At 36.5% G+C, this 23376-nt stretch overlaps 2 protein-coding genes across 5 annotated transcripts; one reads left to right on the top strand and one right to left on the bottom strand.

Annotated features, from left to right (window-relative positions):
- The first annotated feature begins 435 nt into the window (after positions 1 to 435).
- LOC109010324 (4-hydroxy-tetrahydrodipicolinate synthase, chloroplastic-like) lies at positions 436 to 3667 on the top strand. Its single transcript, XM_018991124.2, has 3 exons — positions 436 to 1010; positions 1869 to 1949; positions 2581 to 3667. The coding sequence occupies exons 1-3, from the start codon at positions 940 to 942 to the stop codon at positions 3506 to 3508; spliced, it is 1080 nt and encodes a 359-aa protein (XP_018846669.2). The 5' UTR covers positions 436 to 939; the 3' UTR covers positions 3509 to 3667.
- Positions 3668 to 11212: 7545 nt separating this feature from the next.
- LOC109010326 (nucleoprotein TPR) lies at positions 11213 to 22158 on the bottom strand. Of its 4 annotated transcripts, none has more exons than XM_018991125.2 (14): positions 21737 to 22158; positions 21417 to 21583; positions 21217 to 21320; positions 19737 to 19817; positions 19584 to 19631; positions 19288 to 19391; positions 19088 to 19174; positions 18487 to 18689; positions 17718 to 17919; positions 17564 to 17614; positions 17372 to 17470; positions 17234 to 17293; positions 16613 to 16737; positions 11213 to 12693 (listed from the first exon to the last, which is right to left on the bottom strand). In XM_018991125.2, exons 1-14 carry the CDS (start codon positions 22013 to 22015, stop codon positions 11409 to 11411), a joined length of 2895 nt encoding a protein of 964 aa, XP_018846670.2. In that variant the 5' UTR covers positions 22016 to 22158; the 3' UTR covers positions 11213 to 11408. The 4 variants fall into 4 exon arrangements, with proteins under 4 accessions (XP_018846670.2, XP_018846671.2, XP_018846672.2 ...); XM_018991126.2 differs by having other exon boundaries at positions 16613 to 16734; XM_018991127.2 differs by lacking the exon at positions 19584 to 19631.
- Between the last annotated feature and the right edge of the window lie 1218 nt (positions 22159 to 23376).

Here is a 23376-nt window from a genome sequence, read left to right as displayed (position 1 = left end):
TGATCTTTGAAGGAGATGCTCAATTGATAGTCAAGGTAGTGAATAGCCAAGAAGAAGATAGATCAGTATATATAGTGAATAGCCAAGAAGAAGATAGATCAGTATATAGAAGCATTGTTGAAGCTGCCAAAAGTTTACTGGTCTTGTGGAAAGGCTGGAGCGTTGAGTTTGTGTACAAAAATGCAAATGAGGTAGCTCATACTTTAGCAAATGAAGCTTTACATCAGGATACAGAGTTAGTTTGGATAGAAGAAATACCAAATTGTATTGGGATCATCATTGAGAAAGAGAGAGTTTGTAATGAGTGATCTTGATGGTTTATAGTTATGAATACAAAGTTTCAGTTTCAAAAAAAAAAAAAAAAGTAACAACTAAATTCAAAACGACATGCAGTTCAAGGAGTCAAGGCGAAAGCAGTGTTACACGCGTCAGCATTACCACCGGATATTACGTCTCGAGTGAAGGCGAGAAGACCAGTGTACAGTGTACCTACCCTACCCAGTCGCTGGCTCTCAGTCCGCCTCCAGATAACAAAACCCTAAAGAAAAACGTACAGGGGACCAATCACCAAAGTCCTTAGCTGCCTCCGTTTTTGTCACTCCCATCCCTTCCTCCATTCTCGACCGAATCTCACCACTCGTTCTCCTCAATCCGACGGCATGGCCCACCGCAGCTCTGTCAGCCTCCTCAGCCAAACCCCGTTCTCCACGACCCTCGCCACCGACATTTCCACCACCGTAATTCCCATCACCATTCACTAAAAATCCCACTTCTGCCCTCGCCCAACTCACTTCTCGTACTCGCCTTTGATACAACTCGCGCGTTTTCGGATCCCTTGCCAAGATTCTTTTGTTCGAATCTTTGTTATTCGGATCGGGTCAATCGGGTCAATCCGGTAATCGGATCCGGGTTTGCTCGCTAGCTGTCGTCGAAGAAAATATGGCTACCTTGTGTCTGAGGGGCTCTGCTCTCCAGTCTCCGCGTCCCAACTGTGGCGATAATTACAAGAGGTTAATCCGATAGATTTAATCAATTCTTTTAGTGTGTAGTTAGATATATGTTAATTTTTAATCGATTATAATATGTATTCATATATATTATTCCGATAAAAAAATATTCATATATATTATCTCACGCGAGGCTTTTATCGGCTTTGTTTCCTTATTGTATCATTTATTAATCAATGGAATGGTTTGAGTAACACAAACTAAATGGAGAATTTTTGTTATTTTCCTTTTCTCTAACGTTACGGCGGTCAGTCTGTCACCTTGCTTGGATCCACTTTGATGATTTCTGCTAGTGCGCATTCAGCCTTGTTTAGTCTGTGTGCTGCTTTCAGATATTTTTTTGTTAGTTACTACGATACAGGTGAAATCTTCTGCACCATGTCCATACGTGTTTTGTTGATGTTCCCCACAAAGAATTTACTTTGCTAGTAATTAACATGGATATTGGTTTTATTGCCAGTATCTGGTAAATTTTTTTAATGTGCTTTACCACGTAAAGATATCATTTTGAATCGAGAACATTCGTTCATTGACCTTCCTTCAACCCTTTTTCAAATTACAAGGATTGCTGCGTTTAGCATTAGACCTCAGTCTTGAGAGTAAAACGAAATGCAATTTCTGCTTGGCCACATTTTCTATTGTACAATTAATTCATTTTCAAACCTAATGTTCTTGTTTTCTACACGTTTTACTCAATTTTTTCTGTTCATGTAATTAATCTATGTAGGTTTCCATATATTGTACCCAGGACCGTCTTTTGTGCTGAAGTCTAATGCTAAGTATAAATGTGCCAATTATTCTTTTCACATACTCTGTTTTGCTTAGTTTGCTTATGTTCTTTTCTCTATTGCTCTGAGGTAGGAATGCAAAGTGGAGGTCTCCACAAGCAGCTGTAATACCTAATTTTCATCTTCCAATGCGCAGTTTGGAGGTTAAAAATAGGTAAGTTAACAAACAAAATACGCATTTTCATCTTCCAATGTGCAGTCTGGATGGTACCCATCTGTTCTTAATGCTTGACATACGCTATGTGTGTCCATATATAATGTACTTATGTTTTAACGGAAAATATTTCTTTTTTTATTAAGTTCTCAGGGAAGAGCTTAGAAAAAAATTCCATATCATGTGCGTTCTGTGTTTTTAAAGCCTTAAAAAGTGTTTTTTTTCAAAGATAAAAGCTTGAATTATGCACATACACTTTATTCCCGAATTGTTCCAGTAAAGATTCTAAGTTCCAATAACTGAGGCATCATATAAGTATTTAGCACTGTGTACTGCAAACACTAATATGGAGGCTTTTCAAGCAGCGTGCATCAATAGAGTAAGTGTGTACAAATTGTGACTTATAAAAAACAAAGTGTGCACAAATTGTAGATTAGCGTGCATTTGTGCTGGTTCATTTCTGTGTGGTACCACGTTAACTCTAACCCTGTCGGCAAATCAGGATGATGGTAAATTCTAAGTTATTTTCAAATAAATAGTTTGTGTACCGGTAGAAGTTTACATATCTACTTAAAAAAAAAAAAAAAAACCGGTGCCCTAGATTGCTATTTATGCCCTTACTATGTTGCAGGACATCAGCAGAGGATATAAAATCTCTTAGATTGATAACAGCAATCAAAACTCCATACCTACCTGATGGTAGATTTGATCTAGAAGCATATGATGACTTGGTGAACATGCAGATTGTCAACGGTGCTGAAGGAGTTATTGTTGGGGGCACAACTGGTGAAGGCCAATTGATGAGCTGGGATGAACATATAATGCTTATTGGGCACACAGTTAACTGTTTTGGTGGGTCAATTAAGGTAATTGGAAACACTGGTAGCAATTCGACAAGGGAAGCAATTCATGCCTCTGAACAGGGTTTTGCTGTTGGAATGCATGCTGCCCTTCACATTAATCCTTATTATGGTAAAACCTCCCTGGAGGGCATGGTTTCTCACTTCGAAAGTGTTCTATCTATGGGCCCCACCATCATATACAATGTGCCTTCGCGGACTGGCCAAGATATTCCCCCGCGTGTGATTCACACTGTATCGCAGAGTGCCAACTTGGCTGGTGTTAAGGAGTGTGTTGGAAATGATCGAGTTGAACAGTATACGAAGAGCAAGATAGTGGTGTGGAGTGGGAATGATGATGAATGCCATGATGCTAGATGGAGCCATGGGGCAACTGGGGTGATATCTGTTACTAGCAACTTGGTTCCAGGTTTAATGCAGGAACTTATGTTCGAAGGAAATAACCCTTCACTGAATGCAAAGCTCATGCCTCTGATTGAGTGGCTTTTCCATGAGCCAAATCCCATTGGCTTAAACACAGCTCTTGCTCAACTTGGAGTAGTGAGGCCAGTTTTCAGGCTCCCATATGTACCTCTTCCTCTGGCAAAGAGGATAGAGTTTGTTAACTTGGTAAAGGAGATTGGCCGGGAGAAGTTTGTTGGAGAACAGGATGTTAAGGTTCTTGAAGACGATGACTTTATACTAGTCTCTCGGTATTAGAATGTTTTGCTTGGTCTCTGTATTAGCCTGTTTTTCATGCTCTAGAGCCTTATCTTGGATCTTGAAGTGTTATGAGTGTTTTTTTCATTTATTATGGCACCAAATTTGTGATATTTAATTACAGCTATTCCTAAGGGATATTTGGACTGGTTTACCTCATTTAGCTCTGAGTGAGTTGGTGGTTGTTGCTTCCTATGGTAGTACTGATTAATCGTGGTAATTGACCTAATGGCTAGTGGCCATTGCTTTAAGGCCTCCAAACATATTTCAATATTTCCTTCCTAAATATCACATGAAATACTTTTCAATTTCAAATCTTTTAATTTTTTATTTAATTATTATAATTTTTTCAAACTTTCAAACAAAATAAAAAAAATAATACATTTTATAATATTTTTATTCAAATTTCTATCTCTCATTGACCTGGGTTGGGTCATGACAAGGGGTGACAAATCGTGTTAATTGATCGTGTTCGTGTCGTGTCAAGTCGTATATATTATACGATATGGGTCAACCCGAACACGACCTGTTGGTTGTTAAGCTTAACATGTCAGATTTCTAAATCCTAACATGACCCATTAAAATAACGGATTAACATGATACGACTCATTATGAATTAATTAAAAATATACTGACACGAAACAATCCATTTCGACCCGTTTATGTAAATGAGTTGAATTTATCAAAATAATCCATTTGACCTAATTAACATAATTTCACAAAATTTAAAATCACAATATCTTCTAAAAATATAAACTAACTACGTAAGTCTAAAATTACAATTTAAACAATAAAAATACCAAAATTACAATCTATAAGAAGTGTGGGAGGCAGTTGTGACTTGTGAGAATTGACTCAATAGAAAACTAAAAGAGAGAGTTAGAAAATACGAAATAGGATTAAGGTATTTTTATTTTTAAGTTAAAAAAGATATAATTGTAATTTTGAGTAAGAAGTTTAACGGGTCACTAACGGATTAAACAAGTTGACATGTTAATAAATCATGTCTTAACGGATCAATTCGTTTTAATCCGAACCTATTAATATCAAATTCAAATATACTAATTTTATATCGTGTTCATATTAAATTAATGAATCGTATCACGTATTATCATCGGAGGATTTCACCGAAATATTTGCATGTTGTTCGTCTCGTTCAAAGTGTTTAAGAGCTGCACCCTTGGGCCTTGGCCCAGTTTAGCATAATTTAAGCTGACTTGAGTGTAACCTGGGTTCTAGTCTTCTAGACCTTTTATATTTGTATATGATATTACAAGTCAGAGATCTCCCCGCATCTCAAGTTTTCTAATTTTAGTACACGTTCAAAACAAACTGAGCAGCCCGGCCCTTTATTTAGTCGAGGTTGTTTCAATGTTCATTCAACACAAACGGATCAGTTTATGGATGTTTTGGTGTTATAGCATTTATGCTTCATATGGTTTCTCAGTGCTTTTTGTGTCCTCAAAACACATTTTCGTCGAGTGTTTGGGAGTTTTGGGGGGTGTTTTTGGTTGAAAAAACGTGTTGGGGGGATTTTTTTTTCTGTGGCATTTTTGTTGCTGTTGACTTCAACGATGATCAGTGTGATGCAAAAATGTTATAATTATTTTTTTTTTCTAATCTAATCCGTCATTCTCTTAGACGTAAAGCTCTCGAAGGCCAACACCACCTACAAATAAATTGAAAAAACTACTTATGCTCTAATTCGTCGTTTGTTTTTAAATTGACGTGACTTGATTTGATGTAATTTATCAAATTATAAAATTATTTTTATTATAAAATAGATCTAATAGATTAGATAAAATCATATCAATTTGTGAAATTATTTTTATATAATTTATTTATGAATATAATAATATTTTAAATAAAATATTATTAGAATATATATTTTTAATATTATTTTTATTTTAAGATTTAAAATTTTTATTTTATTTTATGAAAAAATATTATAATGATTATATTAGAATGATTGTAAAACAAACTAAACTTCAATGATACAAGATTATATGGAATGAATCACCTTCGCCAGAGTCGTAGCATCCAAGATCATATTATAACACTAATCAAAAGCACACATAGTCAAACCATTCTACATTATGTGCATATAATGCTCGTAAAAGGCTAATATAATTAATAACCCATTTCTTGTTATTCTTCCACCCTAATTATTTCAATTAAAAACATAACTTGAACCAAAAGAACAAGGAAAAGGAAAAAAAAAAAAAAAAACAAGGACAAAGGAGTTATTGAGACAGCCCCCTTAAAAAAAAAAAAAAAAAAAAACAAGGCATCTTTTTGTTCCTGCATAGGAGCGCGTAGCAGTATATGTTTTCATATTAGTGGTGTTGTTGCTGTTTCTCTTGAGACAGCTTCTTTTGCAGCTGAAGTAACAGGGTCTGGTTCTCTTGGTGAAGCATCAAAGCTTTCTGTCTCAGCTTCTCATTCTCTTCTATGATGCTTCGGTTCTCCATGTACAATTTCAAGTTCTTGATTTCCATCTCTGCCTTCACTACCCCCATGCTTTTCTTCTCTTTTGCTTCTTTCAGTAGTCTTCTTCTCCTGTTAGTTTACATGTAAAAGTTTTTTGTGAGAGAGAGAGAGAGAAAGAGAGAGAGAGAGAGAGAGATTATTTGTGAAGGAAAGAACCTGCTAAGCCGTCCGACTCGAAGATTCTGTCTCTTTGACGGCCGTGGATGGCAAAAAGCAGACGACAAGAGACTACGTGGGATCGATGAGGAGTTAATGCTCATCTTGTTTCCCCCTAAAAGTTCGTTTCTCTGTTTAAGAAAAGAGAGGTACATACAATAAAAACAGAGGGAGCTAAAGAGATGGGGTTCTTTCTAAAGAGATGAAAAAATGATAGCTTAGATTAAAGAAAAAGAAAAGGTGGGTTGTAAGCGACAGGTTCTTGGACTTTAAATAGGTCGAGACTTGTGAGCAAGAGTAGTCGTGTAGCTGTGATATCGTGTTTGTATTTGCACATGAGAGAGAGAGAGAGAGAGAGAGAGAGAGAGGCTTTTCATAGTAATGATGGCACAAGGACTCATGATTACAAAGGCCAGCAATAGATGGAGAATACAGGAGAAGAAGAAGAAGAAATGGCTTCAGAGCTTCAGTCTTTTGCCTTTTTTTATTACTTTCTCTGGGAGCCCAAGACTCTTATAACTTTGTGCCATGTGGGGCTGGACTGTGGAGGCACATAGAATAGAACTTATACGGCATCCCTCTCCAAGTTGGAGTAACTTTATTGAATTTTAGAACGTTTCTCCCTTCAGTTTCAAGACCCTTGCGGTCCTTCCTCTAACGCAGAGGCTTAAAAATTGGAGAATAAATTGGTCATAAGATGTATTAATCAAATATCTCTTATCATCATTGTTGTGGAAAACAACTTCGACATAATCTTCAAACTAGGCAACCTCCCTTTTCTCCAGGATTCATAAAAATCTAGGAGTTGCTCAAAATACGATTTAAAACTCTCTCTCTCTCTCTCTCTCTGTGTTTTGATGCAGAGTGATAGTACTATTCTTTAGTACCATTAATTAATGTGTGCACTATCAATAAATACAAGGTGATGACAAAATTCAAAACGAATAATAACAAAGGTCTACAAAATTATCAATACTAGTACTAAACTGACGGCCGGATTTTGATTTTCTAGTAGTTATCATCATAAACTGCTTTGGTTCTATCGTTTTGTGGTCATTTTCTCATATATATGTATATAGATACACGTGAGATCTATGTCGTATAATTGGCTTGAGAACATAAACAGCAAGTGGTCAAAAAGATATGATTTGTTTTCATTATTGTATCGGTGACAGAGAGGACTTATCTATTAATTCTTAAACGTCGGTTAGGGGAAAGGTGGTCATGTTTGAAAAGCAGACACCATGAGCGTTTCCAATCTTCTTGCTTTTACACAACACTTTGTATCTTAAATTAGATTCTCCAAGTCCAAAAAAGTTTTCTGTGTGCGCGCTAATTATAAGTCATTTGCATTCATTTGAAGAGATTATTAGCAAACCAAAACTTGCTGGCAGGCAAGATTGCCATGCATGCAAATAGAATTATATAGTTTTCTATCGCCTAACTGTTCTTCACTGTTTTGGTTCTTTTATTTTTCACACACGTCTAAGGCCAAGCTTGAAAAGAAGGAATATCATGTGGAAATTCACGAGCAAATCACATGTGGGCATTCAGTGTGGTGTGGGTCATAATAAGAAGCCAAGAGAGAATGAGTAGGAGGAAACTGGAAGGAAAGTAAAAGGGTAAGAGGATGGAGAGTTGGGATGTGTAGTCAATGCAGTTAGGTCCTTGTTTTGTCCCTTTTCTTCAGGTAATTGAGTACCCGAGCCATGCTCATTTATTTGGAAAATGAACCTCCATTTTGGCTTCATCTTCTTCTCTTCCATCATCATCATCACCAAAATCCCCCTCTATCTCTATCGTCCACTGTATTGTATTATCATAATGATGATGATGGCCGTGGTGGTGCTATTTTGTCCAAATTCAGCTCAGCCACTTCACATGGTCCCTTCACTCTCAATAGAATGCATGGGGACCAAAATTCTTCTTTCTTTTTATTTTTTATTTTTTAAACTCAGTGCTTTTTATTTGTTGGAAGAAGCTAAACCAGGATCGATGGAGGAAAAAGATGACCAGTTCTGGTCAGATTTTGCTCAATTCTTAATTTATGCTTTTATGATAAGTATCACTAACCAATTAAGTAAGATTATGCTTCAAAATACACTTTCATGGCTGACTAACAGCAAGAACGATTTTTCCTATGGTGGCAAAAAAAAGAAGAAACCACCAAGAATTAGCCGAGAGAGAGAGAGAGAGAGAGAGAGAGAGAGAGAGTAATCATGGCTTTTTTCATTTTGTACTCAAACACACGCATACTTTTTTAATTGCTGACTACATGTGTAGAGAAGAGATATGCATGGACATCCTGATTCCTTATATATTTTAGAATGTAGGAGAAAAATTAGGGGGACTGCTTCCTACCCATCATCATGCATTGTTTGAATTGAGAGATCGAGCTATTTGATGAGGACAAGGACCACTACCTCTTACTCATTTCTTGTATTTACTAATACCAAACGCCTTGCAGAGGCTAGCACTACTATTTGAGGGATGGCATCAAGGTAGCGGTAGTCAACTTTGAAATCAGACTCTACCCCCACCCCCAAAATATTAAAATAATGTTCTAGTTTCCATATATTCAAAAATGGGTAAACCTACTAACAATAATAATAATAAATAAAACAGAGATAACTTCATGGATAATCTTCTTAGGAAATATTAATATTATATTTTTTTATCCTTTTTTTATTTTATTATATATATATATATCAATAACTAACTAATAATAATAAGACAAAATATGGAATTGGATAAAAACATTTGCTTAGTTTTACTAGTGTTGTACATATGCATGTACCTTGCTAGACATGGGGTCGGCCTAGGTTGAGGTTTCCCTTTTGTAGGCCGAAATAATGCAGCCTGTATGGGGTTTCCCTAGTGTTTACTGTTTATGTCTATGGTACAGCATTTGCAGTCTATCTATCCAACTTCCTACCCTCCTTGACAAAGTCCCTACCCCAAATCATTAGAACAACACCACTCTGGAAGGATGCATTTGGAGTTTTATATATTGAGGAATTGAGAATTAATTAATTTCCAGCGAATACTTTTGTTTGTAAAGTAAATGAATTTAAGTATAAGATTACCTTTTCACTAGACCAATTTCTGAGAAAGCATTGATAATAATCATGAAAAACAAACAGGTCCTTGATATTTTCCCTCTCCTAATAGACTAAGGCCTAATTTGGGTATTAATTAGAATACTTTATTATTATTTATTATTTTTTTATTATTTTTTTTACTAATATTTATAAAATATTTAAAAATATCTCAATATCAAAACGTAATCTAAAACAGATTTTTAGATAATTAAGGAAAGGGAATAAAAAATAAAATAAAATAAAAAAATATTTGTTTTCTTTGGCTGGCAGCCTGTCCTGATAGCCGCCAGGAGAATCCAAATACGAGGGGATAATAATTATATATATATATATATTAAAAAAAACTAGTGAATTAGAGAGCAACAAGAACACGTGTTAGAAGATTGACATGCACAATGTATTAGGACTGTTCATACTCATGATGATGGGCCTCCTCTCACCATCAACCATGCACGTGGCCCACATCAGCACCATCAATAATATCACTATTCAAAAAACAAAGCCATTCTATGCTCTCTCTTCCACTCAGTTATCTACAGCAATCGATTGCTCTCAAGATAAAGTACAAGCCCTCGGTATCGTTTCTTCTTCTATATCAATCATGACACTTTTTACGTACGTTTTATCATATCATAATAGCTCATACGAAATTACATTACGGCGAGGCTGATCAGTAGGATAAAAGGTACCCCCACGCACGCAAACGAAATCATCTTTGTCTAATTTGGATCTCTGTATTCTGCTTAATTTCCATTATCAATCTTTAATTAATCAATCCCTTTGCATAGTTTTACGTTCTTAGGGTACCTCTTAAATAAAGACATGTGCCAAAGCAATCAAAATCCAAAATATAACAAAAAAATATTTTGACTACAAACAAATTTTACAAAAATAAATATACAAATATACATAATTTTATATAGTACGTCACACTGTAAAATTACTTTTATTATAAAATAAATTTAACGTATCACATAATTAATTTATATATTTATTTTTATGAAATTTTGTTTATAACTGTAACACTTCTAAAATATAATATCTCACTGGTTCAGACTTTCGTGGCAATGCTCATTTAGGCCCCGTTTGGATTGAGAACTCATCTCATCATTATAATTTTTTTAAATTTTCACACAAAATATAATAAATAATTCAATTTTTTCAAATCTTAAAACAATAATAATATTAAAAAATAATATTCTCATAATATTTTATTTAACTTATTTAAAACTAACCCAACTCATCTCATCTCTCAATCCAATCCGGCCTTAAAAGGTAGAGATAGAACTGGTTCGCATCAGCGGGAAATTGAGGTTCCATTATAGTTATGCAGTAAGTGTGGGCAGCTCTTGGTTCCAAAGATATGCAACCCTTTATTTACTCTCTTTTTTGGTAATTCTGAAGCCAGTAAAACTTGCTATCAAAAGAATTTAAATTTCAGGAGACTGCCTCGTATATGCATCTAAAAAGTAGCATTTGCGCGTTCGAATCTCTAGCACTAGTTGGCCCCCAAAAACGAGGGCAGGTTATGCAAAGTACATGTCATATGAGGGAGGAGGGGGCGAGAGGCAAACTAACTATTGAGGAACATAAAGATAGACCCGCACTGCATCGTTCATGCAACTATCAAGTGCATATACTGCCGATATATCAAGTATGAGTGAAATTATCAAGTGCATATACTGCTTATTGAAGTAATGGTCTCTTTCGAGCGAGCAAAGAAAGATCATTCAAAATCATAAGCCAGAAAACAAAAAGTTCAAAATAAAATGTGAAATGGCAGGAATTCTGAAGCGTCTCTCTGATGTGGATGAAAATTTCGGGTACCCATTTGAAAAGTGAGGATTCTGGAGCTGAAAGAAATAGGGTAAAATACATGAGCAACTCAGAAAGACTTTGAACTAAAAATGGTGCCAATCTCCATATGAACTCCTAGATCCATCACCGCAATTTGATCAGTGTCCAAAAGTTGCCTAAGAGAATGTCATTCAGTGAAAAGGCCATATACAGCAATGTACATTATAATTAGGGTCTTAAATACATCACTACAAATTTCTGAATGGAAAAGGGAGAACAAAGAGAAAATTATAAAAGAGCTTTCATCCACCCGTCTGGGCCAAAACGATGAAAAAACAATCTTTACAACAGACCTTCTATCCAAGAGAATCTTGTTGGGTAGCTTCGTCATCCTCATCCATTGCATCATCTGGTTTGTGATCCTCCTCAGCTTGATCACTATCCACAGTCTCTGCATCTGAAATTGATATGCCTTTAACATCAACTTCACAATCATCATCATCATCAGTGCAGCTCTCAGTATCTGAGTCCGAAGTAGAACCCTGATTCCCTCTCCCTTGATCATAATCATTACCCATTGAACTACCAAACTGCCCCTTCAAGTCAGGAGCAACAATTCCAATCATTTCACTTAGTGCTTGACGTTCATGATTCCGTCTACTAGCAACAGCCTCAGAAGAGGGGGTGCTTTGACTCTCAGCTACCTGAACATTGGAATCATGTAGAGCAGCGGCACCTCCCTCAGCATTGCCTGTACTTCTTGTAGATTCTTTCCATCTTTTGGCAATAGCCTCAGAACAGGGCGAACTTTGACTCTCGGCCACCTGAACATTGGAATCATGTTGAGCTGCAGCAGCTTCCTCGTTATTGCCTCTACTTCTTGGAGATTCATTCTCTCCATGGACTGAAGGAGCTGTGCTGCAAGCCCAGCTACCTGCAACTTCAGAAGCTAAGAGGTCCGCCGTTCTAATCGTTCCCCCAACTTCTGTATCTTCCATAGATTTTAAATTTTCACAGGGATTATTTGATTGAGAGTGACACGTGGCACCCTGACAAAGTGTTTGGTCATCAGTATCTTGCACATGAGCTTCATCATCAAGCTGCATTGTCTCCCCAGCTAAAGTGCTGCACTTTCTCAAATCAATACTTTGGTCAACATCAATTCCAGGGCTTTCAGTTTCAAGAACTCGCTCAGTGCCTAAGGCATCTCCCTCCAAAACAGGTGCTGTGCCAACACCCTCAATTTCAGAACCAAATCCAGCCTTGACACTGTGGTCTGCACTCGTAAATTCTTCCTCTTGGGTGTTTTGGCATTGTTCTTGGGTCCTGAAATCACAATCATGCTTCTCGGTAGTGCTGCCTTCATTGCTGGAGGTTTCAACTTGATTTCTTTCAAACCCCTGCGCTGAAGTGGCTGGGCCTGCCTTAGCAGTTACTTTACTACAGAACATAGTTGCTTCTTTTTCCCCTCTTTCATTTATGACTCCATTCGGTACATTGAGGTCCATATCAACTGACGTGTTATCATAATTCTCCTCATCTTCCAAAGTCCTTTGCATTGCCTTCAGTTGTTCCTGCTGCTTAGCAAACAGTACTGAAATCTCCTCTGTTGTGGAATAAAATGCTCGTAGTTGTGTTTCCCTGTATGGAAACCATGTCTAAAAAGAATCAAACCACAACCACTTGAGTTATGCATATTGAAGCACGTTGAAAGATGCAAAATTTGGAGAACTCCCACATTCAGATGCAGGTGTCAATTTCTAACACAAAATCATGAATAAGGGATGCTTGGGGAATGAGATGAGATGATAAATTTGTATAGTAGTGAAATGATTTGAGTTAAGATGTTTTATTGGGTTGTGGGAAATGAGAGAAAAAAAAATTGAATAAAAATATTATAAAGTTAATAATATTGTTAGAAAAAAAGTTGAATTGTTTTTTGTGTTTTGTTTGGAAGTTTGAGAAAGTTTTAAAGATTAAGTAATGATTAAATGAAAAATTTTAAAATTTGAAATTGAAAAATGTTTGTATTTAAGTGACGTTCGGGAAGGAAAATATGATAAATTTTGAGATAAGATGAGTGGGGATGTGTTTCCCAAACAACCCCTAAGTTACCTCTGATTAAACTACCAGGATCAATACAAAATATTTGGAATTACTATATTCCTTCATGTCTCTCTTAATGACACCTTACTCTGGACAAAATAAGCAACATTCTCTATTTCAATTTGACTGGGGAACCAGCAACAATGTTTGCCTGCCGACTCTATTCATATCTCAAGCAATTCAGGGGTCAGCAAAATTACTATTACAGGGGTGAAACCAACAGAGAGTGGACACCACAGCAATGAAGAATAAGTGCCTAATGGGTTTATGGCCACAAAGTAAGCATGCATAGTGTCATCAAGATTTCAAATATGTTATAGAGTTGCATATCTGGTCAGGGTTGAAACTTGTTTTTTTTTTTTTTTTATAAGTAGGAATCTTTATAGAATTGAATGAAACTAGGCAATGCCCAAGTACACCGAAAGTATACAAAGTGAGACACCTAATTACATTCTAGTGAGCTAAAAAGAAGATAGAAACTCATGGACATTCCCACCCTTCAATACAATAGCAGAGAATCACTGTAAAAGAGAGAATACAAATAAATTCCAGATTTCCCCCACTGCACGCTCCTTGTTGTTAAAACACCTATCATTCCTTTCCGACCATAAACACCACATTAAGCACAAATGTATCATTCGCCACACTGTTGCCAATTAGGTGCTATTATGCCTCCTGTTCCAGCACGCTTGTAGTTCCACCACATTTTAGGCATTACCCAACTCAACCCGGCTCTATTAAGGATACCAGCCCATAACTCCCCATCCACCTGACAATGTAAAAGCAAATGATCTATCGATTCTCCATTCCTTTTACACATGTAGCACCACTCTGTGACCACCATAATGCGCTTCCTTAGATTATCAACCATCAAAGTCTTCCCAAGTGCAGCTGTACAAGTAAAGAACGCAACTTTAGACGGCACTAAAACCTTCCAAATGCTCTTCCACGGAAAGAATGTGGGTTGTTGGACTGTCAAAGCCTTGTAAAAAGATTTAACAGTAAACTTTTTTCTCCCTGTGTGAATCCACAATATACGATCACCCCCATTGCCTCCTAATTTTGCTGAATACAAGTAGCTATAAAAATCTGTCATCTCTTCAAGTTCCCAATCCTGAGAATTTCTAGTAAAAATGACATTCCAAGTTACCGTCCCATTTGCACGACACAACAATTCTCAAACTGCAGCTTGCTGATTTTCTGCCAAGTTAAATACAACTGGAATAACAGTGGAAAGATGGCTCTCTCCACTCCAAGCATCAAACCAAAAGCGGGTTCTTGCTCCATCACCCACCTCAAACTTAATATGTTTTTCAAAAGTATTCCACCCCTTTATAATAAATTTCCATAGGCTTACTCCATAAGACCCCCTACCCTCCTTAGAACACCATCCCCCCCACGCACTACCATACTTGTAATCAATAACCTCTCTCCACAATGAGTTCCCTTCCATTTGATACCTCCACAACCACTTTCCTAAGAGTGCCTTGTTAAAAGTGCTCAAATTTCGCACCCCTAACCCACCATTCGCAATCGGACAGCTACCCTTTGCCAACTTACAAAGTGAAATTTAATTTCCTCTCCCATGCCACCACACAAGAAAGCTCTAAACAACTTTTCAATCCAGTTTACCACACCCACCAGTAATGGAAATAGATAAAGATAGTAAGTGGGAAGGTTGGAGAGGGTGCTTTTGATAAGTGTTAATCTCCCCCTTTTGATAGATATATCCACTTCCACTCTGAAAATCTTTTCTCAATCTTCTCTACCACCCCATCCCAAATACTCTTTGCTTTGAATGATGCCCCCAAGGGAAGTCCAAGGTATTACTCCCAACTCTGCTAGAGAAGCAATATTACTCATCCCCCACCGGTACCAACTCCGACTTCCCCAAGTTCACCATGAGTCCCGAAACAGCTTCAAAGCACAACAAAACCGCCCTTAGAGCTTGAATCTGGTCACTAACAGCATCACAAAAAATGAGAGTATCATCCGTGAATAGTAAGTGAGAAATAGAACTTACACCATTAGTATTGTTGCCCACTGAAAAACCAGCAAGAAATCCCCCCTTACAACAGTCTCCACCATGCGACTCAATGCCTCCATTACTATAACAAAGAGAAAATGTGATAACGGATCCCCTTGTCGCAAACCCCTCGAAGTAAAAAAAAAACCACAAGATTTTCGGTTGACTAAAACTGAAAACCGAGTGGTCGAAACGCAATGGTTAACCCATTCGCACCACCTATCCCCAAAACCACATCTTCTAAGCATATAAAATAGGAAGTCCCAACACACATGGTCATAAGTATTTTCCATGTCTAGCTTGCACAGGACCCCCGTAATGCCTTCTCTTAACCAGCTGTCCAAACACTCATTTGCTATCAAAACTGAATCCAAAATTTGCAGACCCTGAACAAAAGCATTTTGAGGTTTGGAAATGAGTTTATCCATTACCAAACTCATACGATTAGCTAATACCTTTGATGTGATTTTGTAGATCCCACCTACCAAGCTAATAGGCCGGAAATCTTTCAAATTATGGGCACCATCTTTGGGATAAGTGCAATGAAAGTAATGTTTAATGACTTCTCAAATTTAAGATTATAATGAAAAGTATGGAAAATCTGTATCACTTCCTCCTTCACTATATCCCAACACTCTTGAAAGAAAGCCATAGAAAAACCATCCGGGCCCGGGGCTTTATCTTTGCACATACCTCTCACCACTAGATGCACCTCCTCTTCAACAAACAGCCTCTCCAACCAACTTGCTACATCCGAATCCAGCTGGTCAAAACTTAAACCGTCAAGTTTGGGGGGCCATTATACTTTTTCAGCTAGGAGACCCTCGTAATACTGCACTATATGATCTTGGATCTCCTCGGGAGAATGTAACACATTTGAACCTGAGTGAAGGACTTCAATAGCGTTGTTGCGCCTATGAGAATTGGCCACCTTGTGAAAGAACTTAGTGAATTTATCCCACTCCTTCAACCAAAGCGCCCTTGATTTTTGCCTCCAAGGGCTGAAACTTGTTAATCAAGGTTAAAACTCTCCACAAATCAATATTTCACCTCGAGATGTATATAATATTCCATGGTAACCAAAAGAAAAGCTTGCTGAAATTAAAACCACATGCCCAGATTGGACATCTCTTGGTTTCTCTACTCACACAAAAGAAAAGCACTAATGTTTACCTGATGGTGCTGAGAAATACTGGCATTTGTTCTTAATTAGAACAAGTTTACAACTAGGAAAACGTCCATCAGAACCAGTTAATAAAAATCTACAAAACAACTCTTCACTAACGAGGTGCTTGAGCATTGCCATTACCATATGACTTCTAGAAAATAAAACTCACCATCCATTGAAACATGTGTCACACACATGGAGCAAAATGCATATTCCAATAGCTAATGGTCACAGTATATCTACTGCTTTAGATCTCTTACCGGAGCATAATTCTTTCTCTGGCGCCTTTTAACCTTTGTCTCTCAAAATCAAGATCCCGCACTGCAGCATTTATCTCAAGCTCAAGTGCAGAAACTTTAGCCCATGCTTCTTCTCGTGCACACTGCTAACAACAGCAAGAAAAACCTCAGCTTAAAACTGGAATGGATTCACTAGACACCAAAAAAGAAACATAGGGTACATCTTGTCACAGAAATTGAAATTTGACAAATAAAACGCATTGTTAAATCCTTCACTTTAATATATAAGCCTCTCACCAGAATGAATTTAAAAAATGAATATAAACTGCAAGAACCTAAGAGAAAAACCCAGCATCTGTAAACATGTGCTATATCATAGCATGTATGGTATATCCAGTAAAAGACTTCCCTCGTATGTTGTTCACAGTTAACAATATCCATTTCATCTATGTGAACACATCATATTAGTTAATGAAATGAACTACAAAACATGTATATCTTACATGCAAGGACTTCTAGAAATGGAAGTAACTAAATCAAAGATATATTCTAACAGTGGAGGTCTTAAAGAATTTGGATAACAAGGATTTATATTGAATAAATACAATATTTTAAACAGGGAAAAGAAACTTCCGTTCCTACCTTTTCAATCTCAAGCTCTTGCCGCATTTGTTTCATTTCATGCTCAAGTTCTTCGACTCTCTGCTTCAACACCCAAAACATCAGAATGAGCATTAGCTCAACATCTATATAATATCATATTAAGCAAAAAAATATTACTTTTCTTCCATTTGCCGAGGCCAGCTGCTCTTCACAAACTCGAGTTTCCAGCAGGCGGACTTTATTGTCAGAGATAACTAAGTTTTGCCTGGTGTCTTCCTGCAGCGGAAAAGGCAATTGAGATACAAGCCTCTAAAGGTTCGAGTAAAGTACAAACTTTGTTATAAAGAAAAAAGGTATCTTCAATAATACCAGGTTGGACCTCAAGTTATCCACTAGCAAACACCTTTCTCTCTCCGATTCCTGAGAATATAAACATGGATATATAATTAAGCCATTCATTTAAAACAAAAACTACATATATCAAATCCCTTTCTTTTCACTTGGTATAAAAAAGCTGTCAGACCTTGAGCTTATTAATCACTTCTTGCAGCTCTCTTTCTCGTCTTAAGGATGCATCAGACAATCGTTTGAATTCTTCCTGTGCCTCTGACTGTGCTCTCTGCACTGCTGTTTTTAAATCTGCAGCTGCCTTTTCTCGTTCTTCTCTTCTCTGGTCTCGCTCTTCAAATAATTGTGCCTCCAGTTCAGTTATAGATGCCTTCTGACTACAAGCAAGAAATCAGGTTATCAATACATTTTTTCTTACAGATTCCCAAACAATTTTACTTTCAACTGAAGAGATCAAAACACAATTCCCCAAAACGTCAAGACACGCTCAAGTAACTCAATAAAAAAGGCCTCAATGTCATATTAGACGCTGAAGTCAATACATTATTCCAACTAAAACCACGCCTCACAGTGGCTATTATAAGTTATTCCATAAGTCATTTTTAATAAGCCACTGCCTCCTATTTTAGTGCATCACATGAAGGACAGCCTTATAGCTTATGCACATTGGAAAAAAATTAAAAGGGTAATATTCATTTGAACAAGATCTCTGGCTGTTAGCTTGGTGTACTACATCTGGGAGGTTTGGGGGTGGCCATGAGTTGGTTAGATTGATGTATTAGGACCAGGCTTCTATTTGGGTAGGCTGCTTCTGCTGGGAAAATTACATTTATGATGTTTACGTGGAAACATATATACTGTTGTGACTATAGTTACTCTAAGAAACTCACTATTTAGGGACAAAGCTCATTTCAGCAAATAAGTGACCATAAAATGTGTCTTACCTCTTCACTATTGCATTTGCTTCTGTGCATGACTGTATAGAAGCATTGAGCCTTCTGTTAAGGTCTTCCATAGCATGTTTCTGCTCAGCAGATATCCTACCGACTGACTCCAGTTCTCTCTGTTTGACCTCCAACGTATGGTGCAATCCATTTAGTTGATCAAGGTATGATCTTGCAACTGATTCTTTGATTTCTTTCATTTCCTACAGAACCAAATATAGCATAATTGTTGTTTAACAGAAGTTCCCATAAGCTATTTTAAAGGTGATTCATTAATATGAAAAACAAAAAAGGCTAAAAAGTTTCTATTGTTTCCACTAGGATGAAGATGGCAAACATAACATTGCCATGCCCTCTTATAAGAAAAAGGAATGAGGAAAATTACTTTTCTTTAGCAAAAAAATAATTTTCTTCACCTTTTTCTCATAAATTAAATTTGATTAATGAATGAAGAATTATTCAATAAAAAGTCACATCATATGAATTATGCTTCAAAACAATATGCATCTTTTTTGGCAGAAGAAATCCATATGAGCACAACTGGAATCTTATATGCATGAGAGAGGAAGAAAGAGCGAGAGAATTTACCAGCATCACTTACATTTTCATGACGCCGAACACATGCATGATTTTCATCGCGTAATGTATTGATTGTAAGGACCTGATTTTCCAATCGCTTCCTCAGTTCCTGCCAAATTGAATATTAGACATACATAATTTATGAAACAGAGACTTTCTAGCCAACATAATAAGAAGATTCATTTACATAATCATTCATTAATATAACCCAAATAAAGATACCGTGTTTGACCGTTGAAGGCTGCGAAAATCATCAAGAGAAATAGGACCCTCAGGAGCACCAATGCCAATACCCTTTAGTCTCTTGTTTTCAGAAACAAATTCCTCTGCGTAATCCCCCCCCAACCACCAAAAAAAAAAAAGACGCAGGATACAGGCATAAGCACATCAAAATCTCCAAACTGTTTAGGTTTCAAGCCATCAAAGTAAAATACAAACAGCATCTGTAAGAGCATCTTCACAAAAAATCTTATATAATTCAATGAACAAATGAGAATATGGTAGCTCAAAAGTACAACTTTTCCATCCACAGTTATATCCGACCATCCAATCTACTGATTCTGATTCTGGAAGTCAAGACATGCAGATAAACTGATGTTAATGGAGCATTTACAATAACAATGCCACAAACCATCTGGTACTTAATTCTACAGAAGCTCAAAAGAATATACCTGATTTTCTTTTTGCAGCTGCACCATCTGCCAAGGGCATGGACACAAGAACTTCTCGATATACAAACGCAAATGCAAGTTCTGTAATTAAGGGCAAAAAAAAAAAGGTCAATAGCACTCTATTTTTCAAACATGATGCTTGAAAACAATAAGAATATAAGCCAAAAGCCATAAAAATACCTCAATAAGTTTAACCAAGCAACATACACAATTAGAGATTGCACACTACAAATACCACCATCAACTTTAAAAAGAAATGAAAGTTTTTTTTAATGTTTTGAGGTCGGTGATGGGTCCAAAATCAAATTTTGGCATGATGTATGGTGTGGCGATACAACACTCAATGAAGCTTATCCAGAATTCTATGGCATAGCAAGAATGAAAAGAGCCTCAATTGCCGACCTCTTAACCCTTTCTAATGGTACTCCCCAATGGAACGTTACATTCTTTAGAGAAGCACAAGATTGGGAAGTAAACGCTTTCTCAAAGTTCTAAGATCTAGTGTACTCTACCCGTATAATGAGGGGAGCAAAAGACAATATCTTTTGGTGCCCTTCTAAGAAAGGGAAGTTCACAATTCGCTCCTACTATCATGCCATGATCACGCATAATACAAATTCATTCCCATGGAAGATTATTTGGAAGACAAAAGCACCCTTGAAGGCAAATTTTTTTGTATGGACGCCCTCATCAGGGAAGATCCTCACAAAGACAATTGACAAAAATGCCACATCATAGTTATGGATTGGTGTTGTATGTGCAAAAGGACTGGAGAATCCATATATCATCTATTAATTCATTGTGAGATTGCTATGACCCCATGGAATAACTTCTTTGTTCGGGTGGGATTAGCTTGTGTGATGCTGAAAAGGGTAATCGACCTCCTAGCTTCTTGGTGAGGCATCTAGGGTAACCCTCGTATTGCAAAAGTGTGGAAGATGGTCCCAATTTGTCTATGATGGTGTATTTGGAGGGAGAGGAGTGCAAGAAGCTTTGAAGATCAAGAAAGGCCAATGGATGCGCTTAGAATACTCGGCCCTTTGTCTATTTTATGCTCAGTAAATTCTCTTTATCAATCAAAAAATGTTTATACGCTCTAACGACACCACCCGACCAGGTTTCACTTGAAATTTTTTTTTATTTTTTATTTTTTACAATTTTTCTGTTTAAGGTTGGTGTGGACAATCTTGGACATGCGGCATGCTTTCGGTTAACCTTTTGGATGGAATATGGACGGAGAGACCATGCTGTTAATGCATGCAAACCAGAAGAAAGAAGATTACTTTGTTAATTTTGAAAATCGAAGGATGTGTTTGATAACCAATTTTTGACCCAAGGTTCTTAACCTTATTTTATCCCTTCTATGTAAATGCTTCTCATCCAAAATTAAAATAGAAGAGACGTTAGTCTCCATTACTCAATGAATCGGATGCAATAATTTAGATGAAGAGCTTTGTGGGATTGAAGTACTGAATATTACCATGCTCAGGAGGAGCGGCAAATGAAATAATATTTCCATGACGGAGTTTGACTTCGGCACCATTCTTCCTCAACTTGTCCCAGTTGAGATATGTTCCATTCGTACTGCGAAACACTTAATACAATCAGACATATAGTAAAATATAAAATAAGAGAAAAAAAAAAGATCAAGGATAAAGCGCTAAATGAACAATGCAGAACCTCGTATCTTTTAAGAAGACTGTATATTCCGAATCATCAGCACCGAGCCTCCTCCTATATATCTTGCAATGATATGCACTAACCGCGATTGATTCAATCTGGAAACGTGTATCCTCGACTAACCGACCGATGCAATGTTCATCCGCAGTCAGAAGCATATTTATGCTCTGTGAATGCAATAATTTCTTCGATTTAAACACCAAAAAAAACATCAAATATAGTGCATACGACGTTGGACCGGCGCCCAAACAATGTAGGTAACAAAGTCTATTTCTTGGCAACGAAAAACGAATTGGAATACAATGGATTAGGTTCATAACCTGATGGCGTTTGCGAGCATTGGTCGAGATAGCGGTGAGGACGGCCCATACGTCGGGATCAGAATTCTGGAGAGGCTGGGAAGCGATCTTGGATGCGACAGAGAGAATGTGGTCCTTGGCGCTCGACGACCCGTTAGTGGTGGTGGCGGCGGAGGTTTTCGTAGGAGGAGGAAGAGGAGGTTGAGAAGAGCCGGTACCTGGGACTATGGAAGCAGGGCTTGGGGAGGGCTTCGGAGTTGTAGAGGTCTTCTCTGGGTTCTCATCGATTACAGCAGCCATAGTAGCGAGAAATTTTGGCGGGGAGTTTGAAACCCTAATTAACTGTTTTTCTCTTCCGCGTTAGGGAAGTGAAATAGTGGAGACCGGAGTACGGACTGGGAGTGAGCTTTACTTTCTTGGTTGCCCAGGAAACTGGGCTTCCCTCCGGTTGGATCGGGTACAATTACCAAATGTAGCTTCAAGCCCGTTTTGAGTTCAGTAAACTAGTCGCGTACTACTACAATCATACGGGATATACAAGCAAAAATATACAATAATAATGTTAAATATAATCGTAGAGTATATAAATATTGTGTAATTTTTTATAAAAAAAAGTAAAATTTATTATTAAAAAATTAATTTTTTTTATATAAATTCCATATTTATTCATTTTTTTAAAAAAGATTACACGACACTTACGCACTCTACAATTATAAATATCATTTCTCTATATTAATAACTATTTATTTTTTATTTTTTAATTATATTTCGAAGTTGTTTGAATGAGATTTTTTCAATTAATTATTTTAATAAGTTCAACATAGAAGAAAAAATGGATTATATGACTTGGCAAAAAAAAATCCGTATATTATGAATAGAAAAAGAAAAAACTCAATTTCTTAAATTCTTGTGTGTTCACCATGTTACTCTAGCAACCCCAATGTCTTAGACCATTCTCGTTAGATTAGTTAAAATTAAATGACATTTTTTATAAATGTAAAAAGAATTTAACTTTTGATTATTCCATTCACATAAATTTCTACATTAAAATAACTATTTTCATTAGATAACAATAAAATAATATAAGATAAATTTGATTTTGATTATTCACATCAAATCTCTACATTAGATTATATATTTATTCATTATATAGTAATGAATAACTAATAATTTCAAAAATATTTAATTTTTTTAATTATTAATTTTTTTAATTTTATTATATTTTACTATTCTACCTATTATATATTAATTAATAATCATATTCTTATTAAATTAATATATCAGTTGTGATAAAATATGTGATAGAAAGAAAGGGAGAGAGAAGTAATTAATAAAATATATTTTTTATGTATGTACAATGACTTTCAAATTTAGAAAAACTTTTGAAAGTCACAGCTAATCTATTGTGAGCATATTTTGTTTTCTAATAGCTAAATATTCAATAGATTTAACTTTTAGCTAATCCAATGAGAATGTTCTTAAAATGGCGTTCTTTATTCCATAATACACAATTTTTCTATTTTTCAATAGCCACCTCTTCTGCTGGATTAAAAGACACAAGTATTGTATAATCTCCAAGCCTTTTCCTTCAGAACTGATAATCAGATTAGGCAAAGATGAGATCAATTCGTTTGCACAAAGTTGTACCCTGATTTGCTGAG

The sequence above is a fragment of the Juglans regia genome, chromosome 7 (genome assembly GCF_001411555.2).
Source record: "Juglans regia cultivar Chandler chromosome 7, Walnut 2.0, whole genome shotgun sequence".
NCBI lineage: Eukaryota > Viridiplantae > Streptophyta > Magnoliopsida > Fagales > Juglandaceae > Juglans > Juglans regia.
This window is presented reverse-complemented; position numbering and strand designations above follow the sequence as displayed.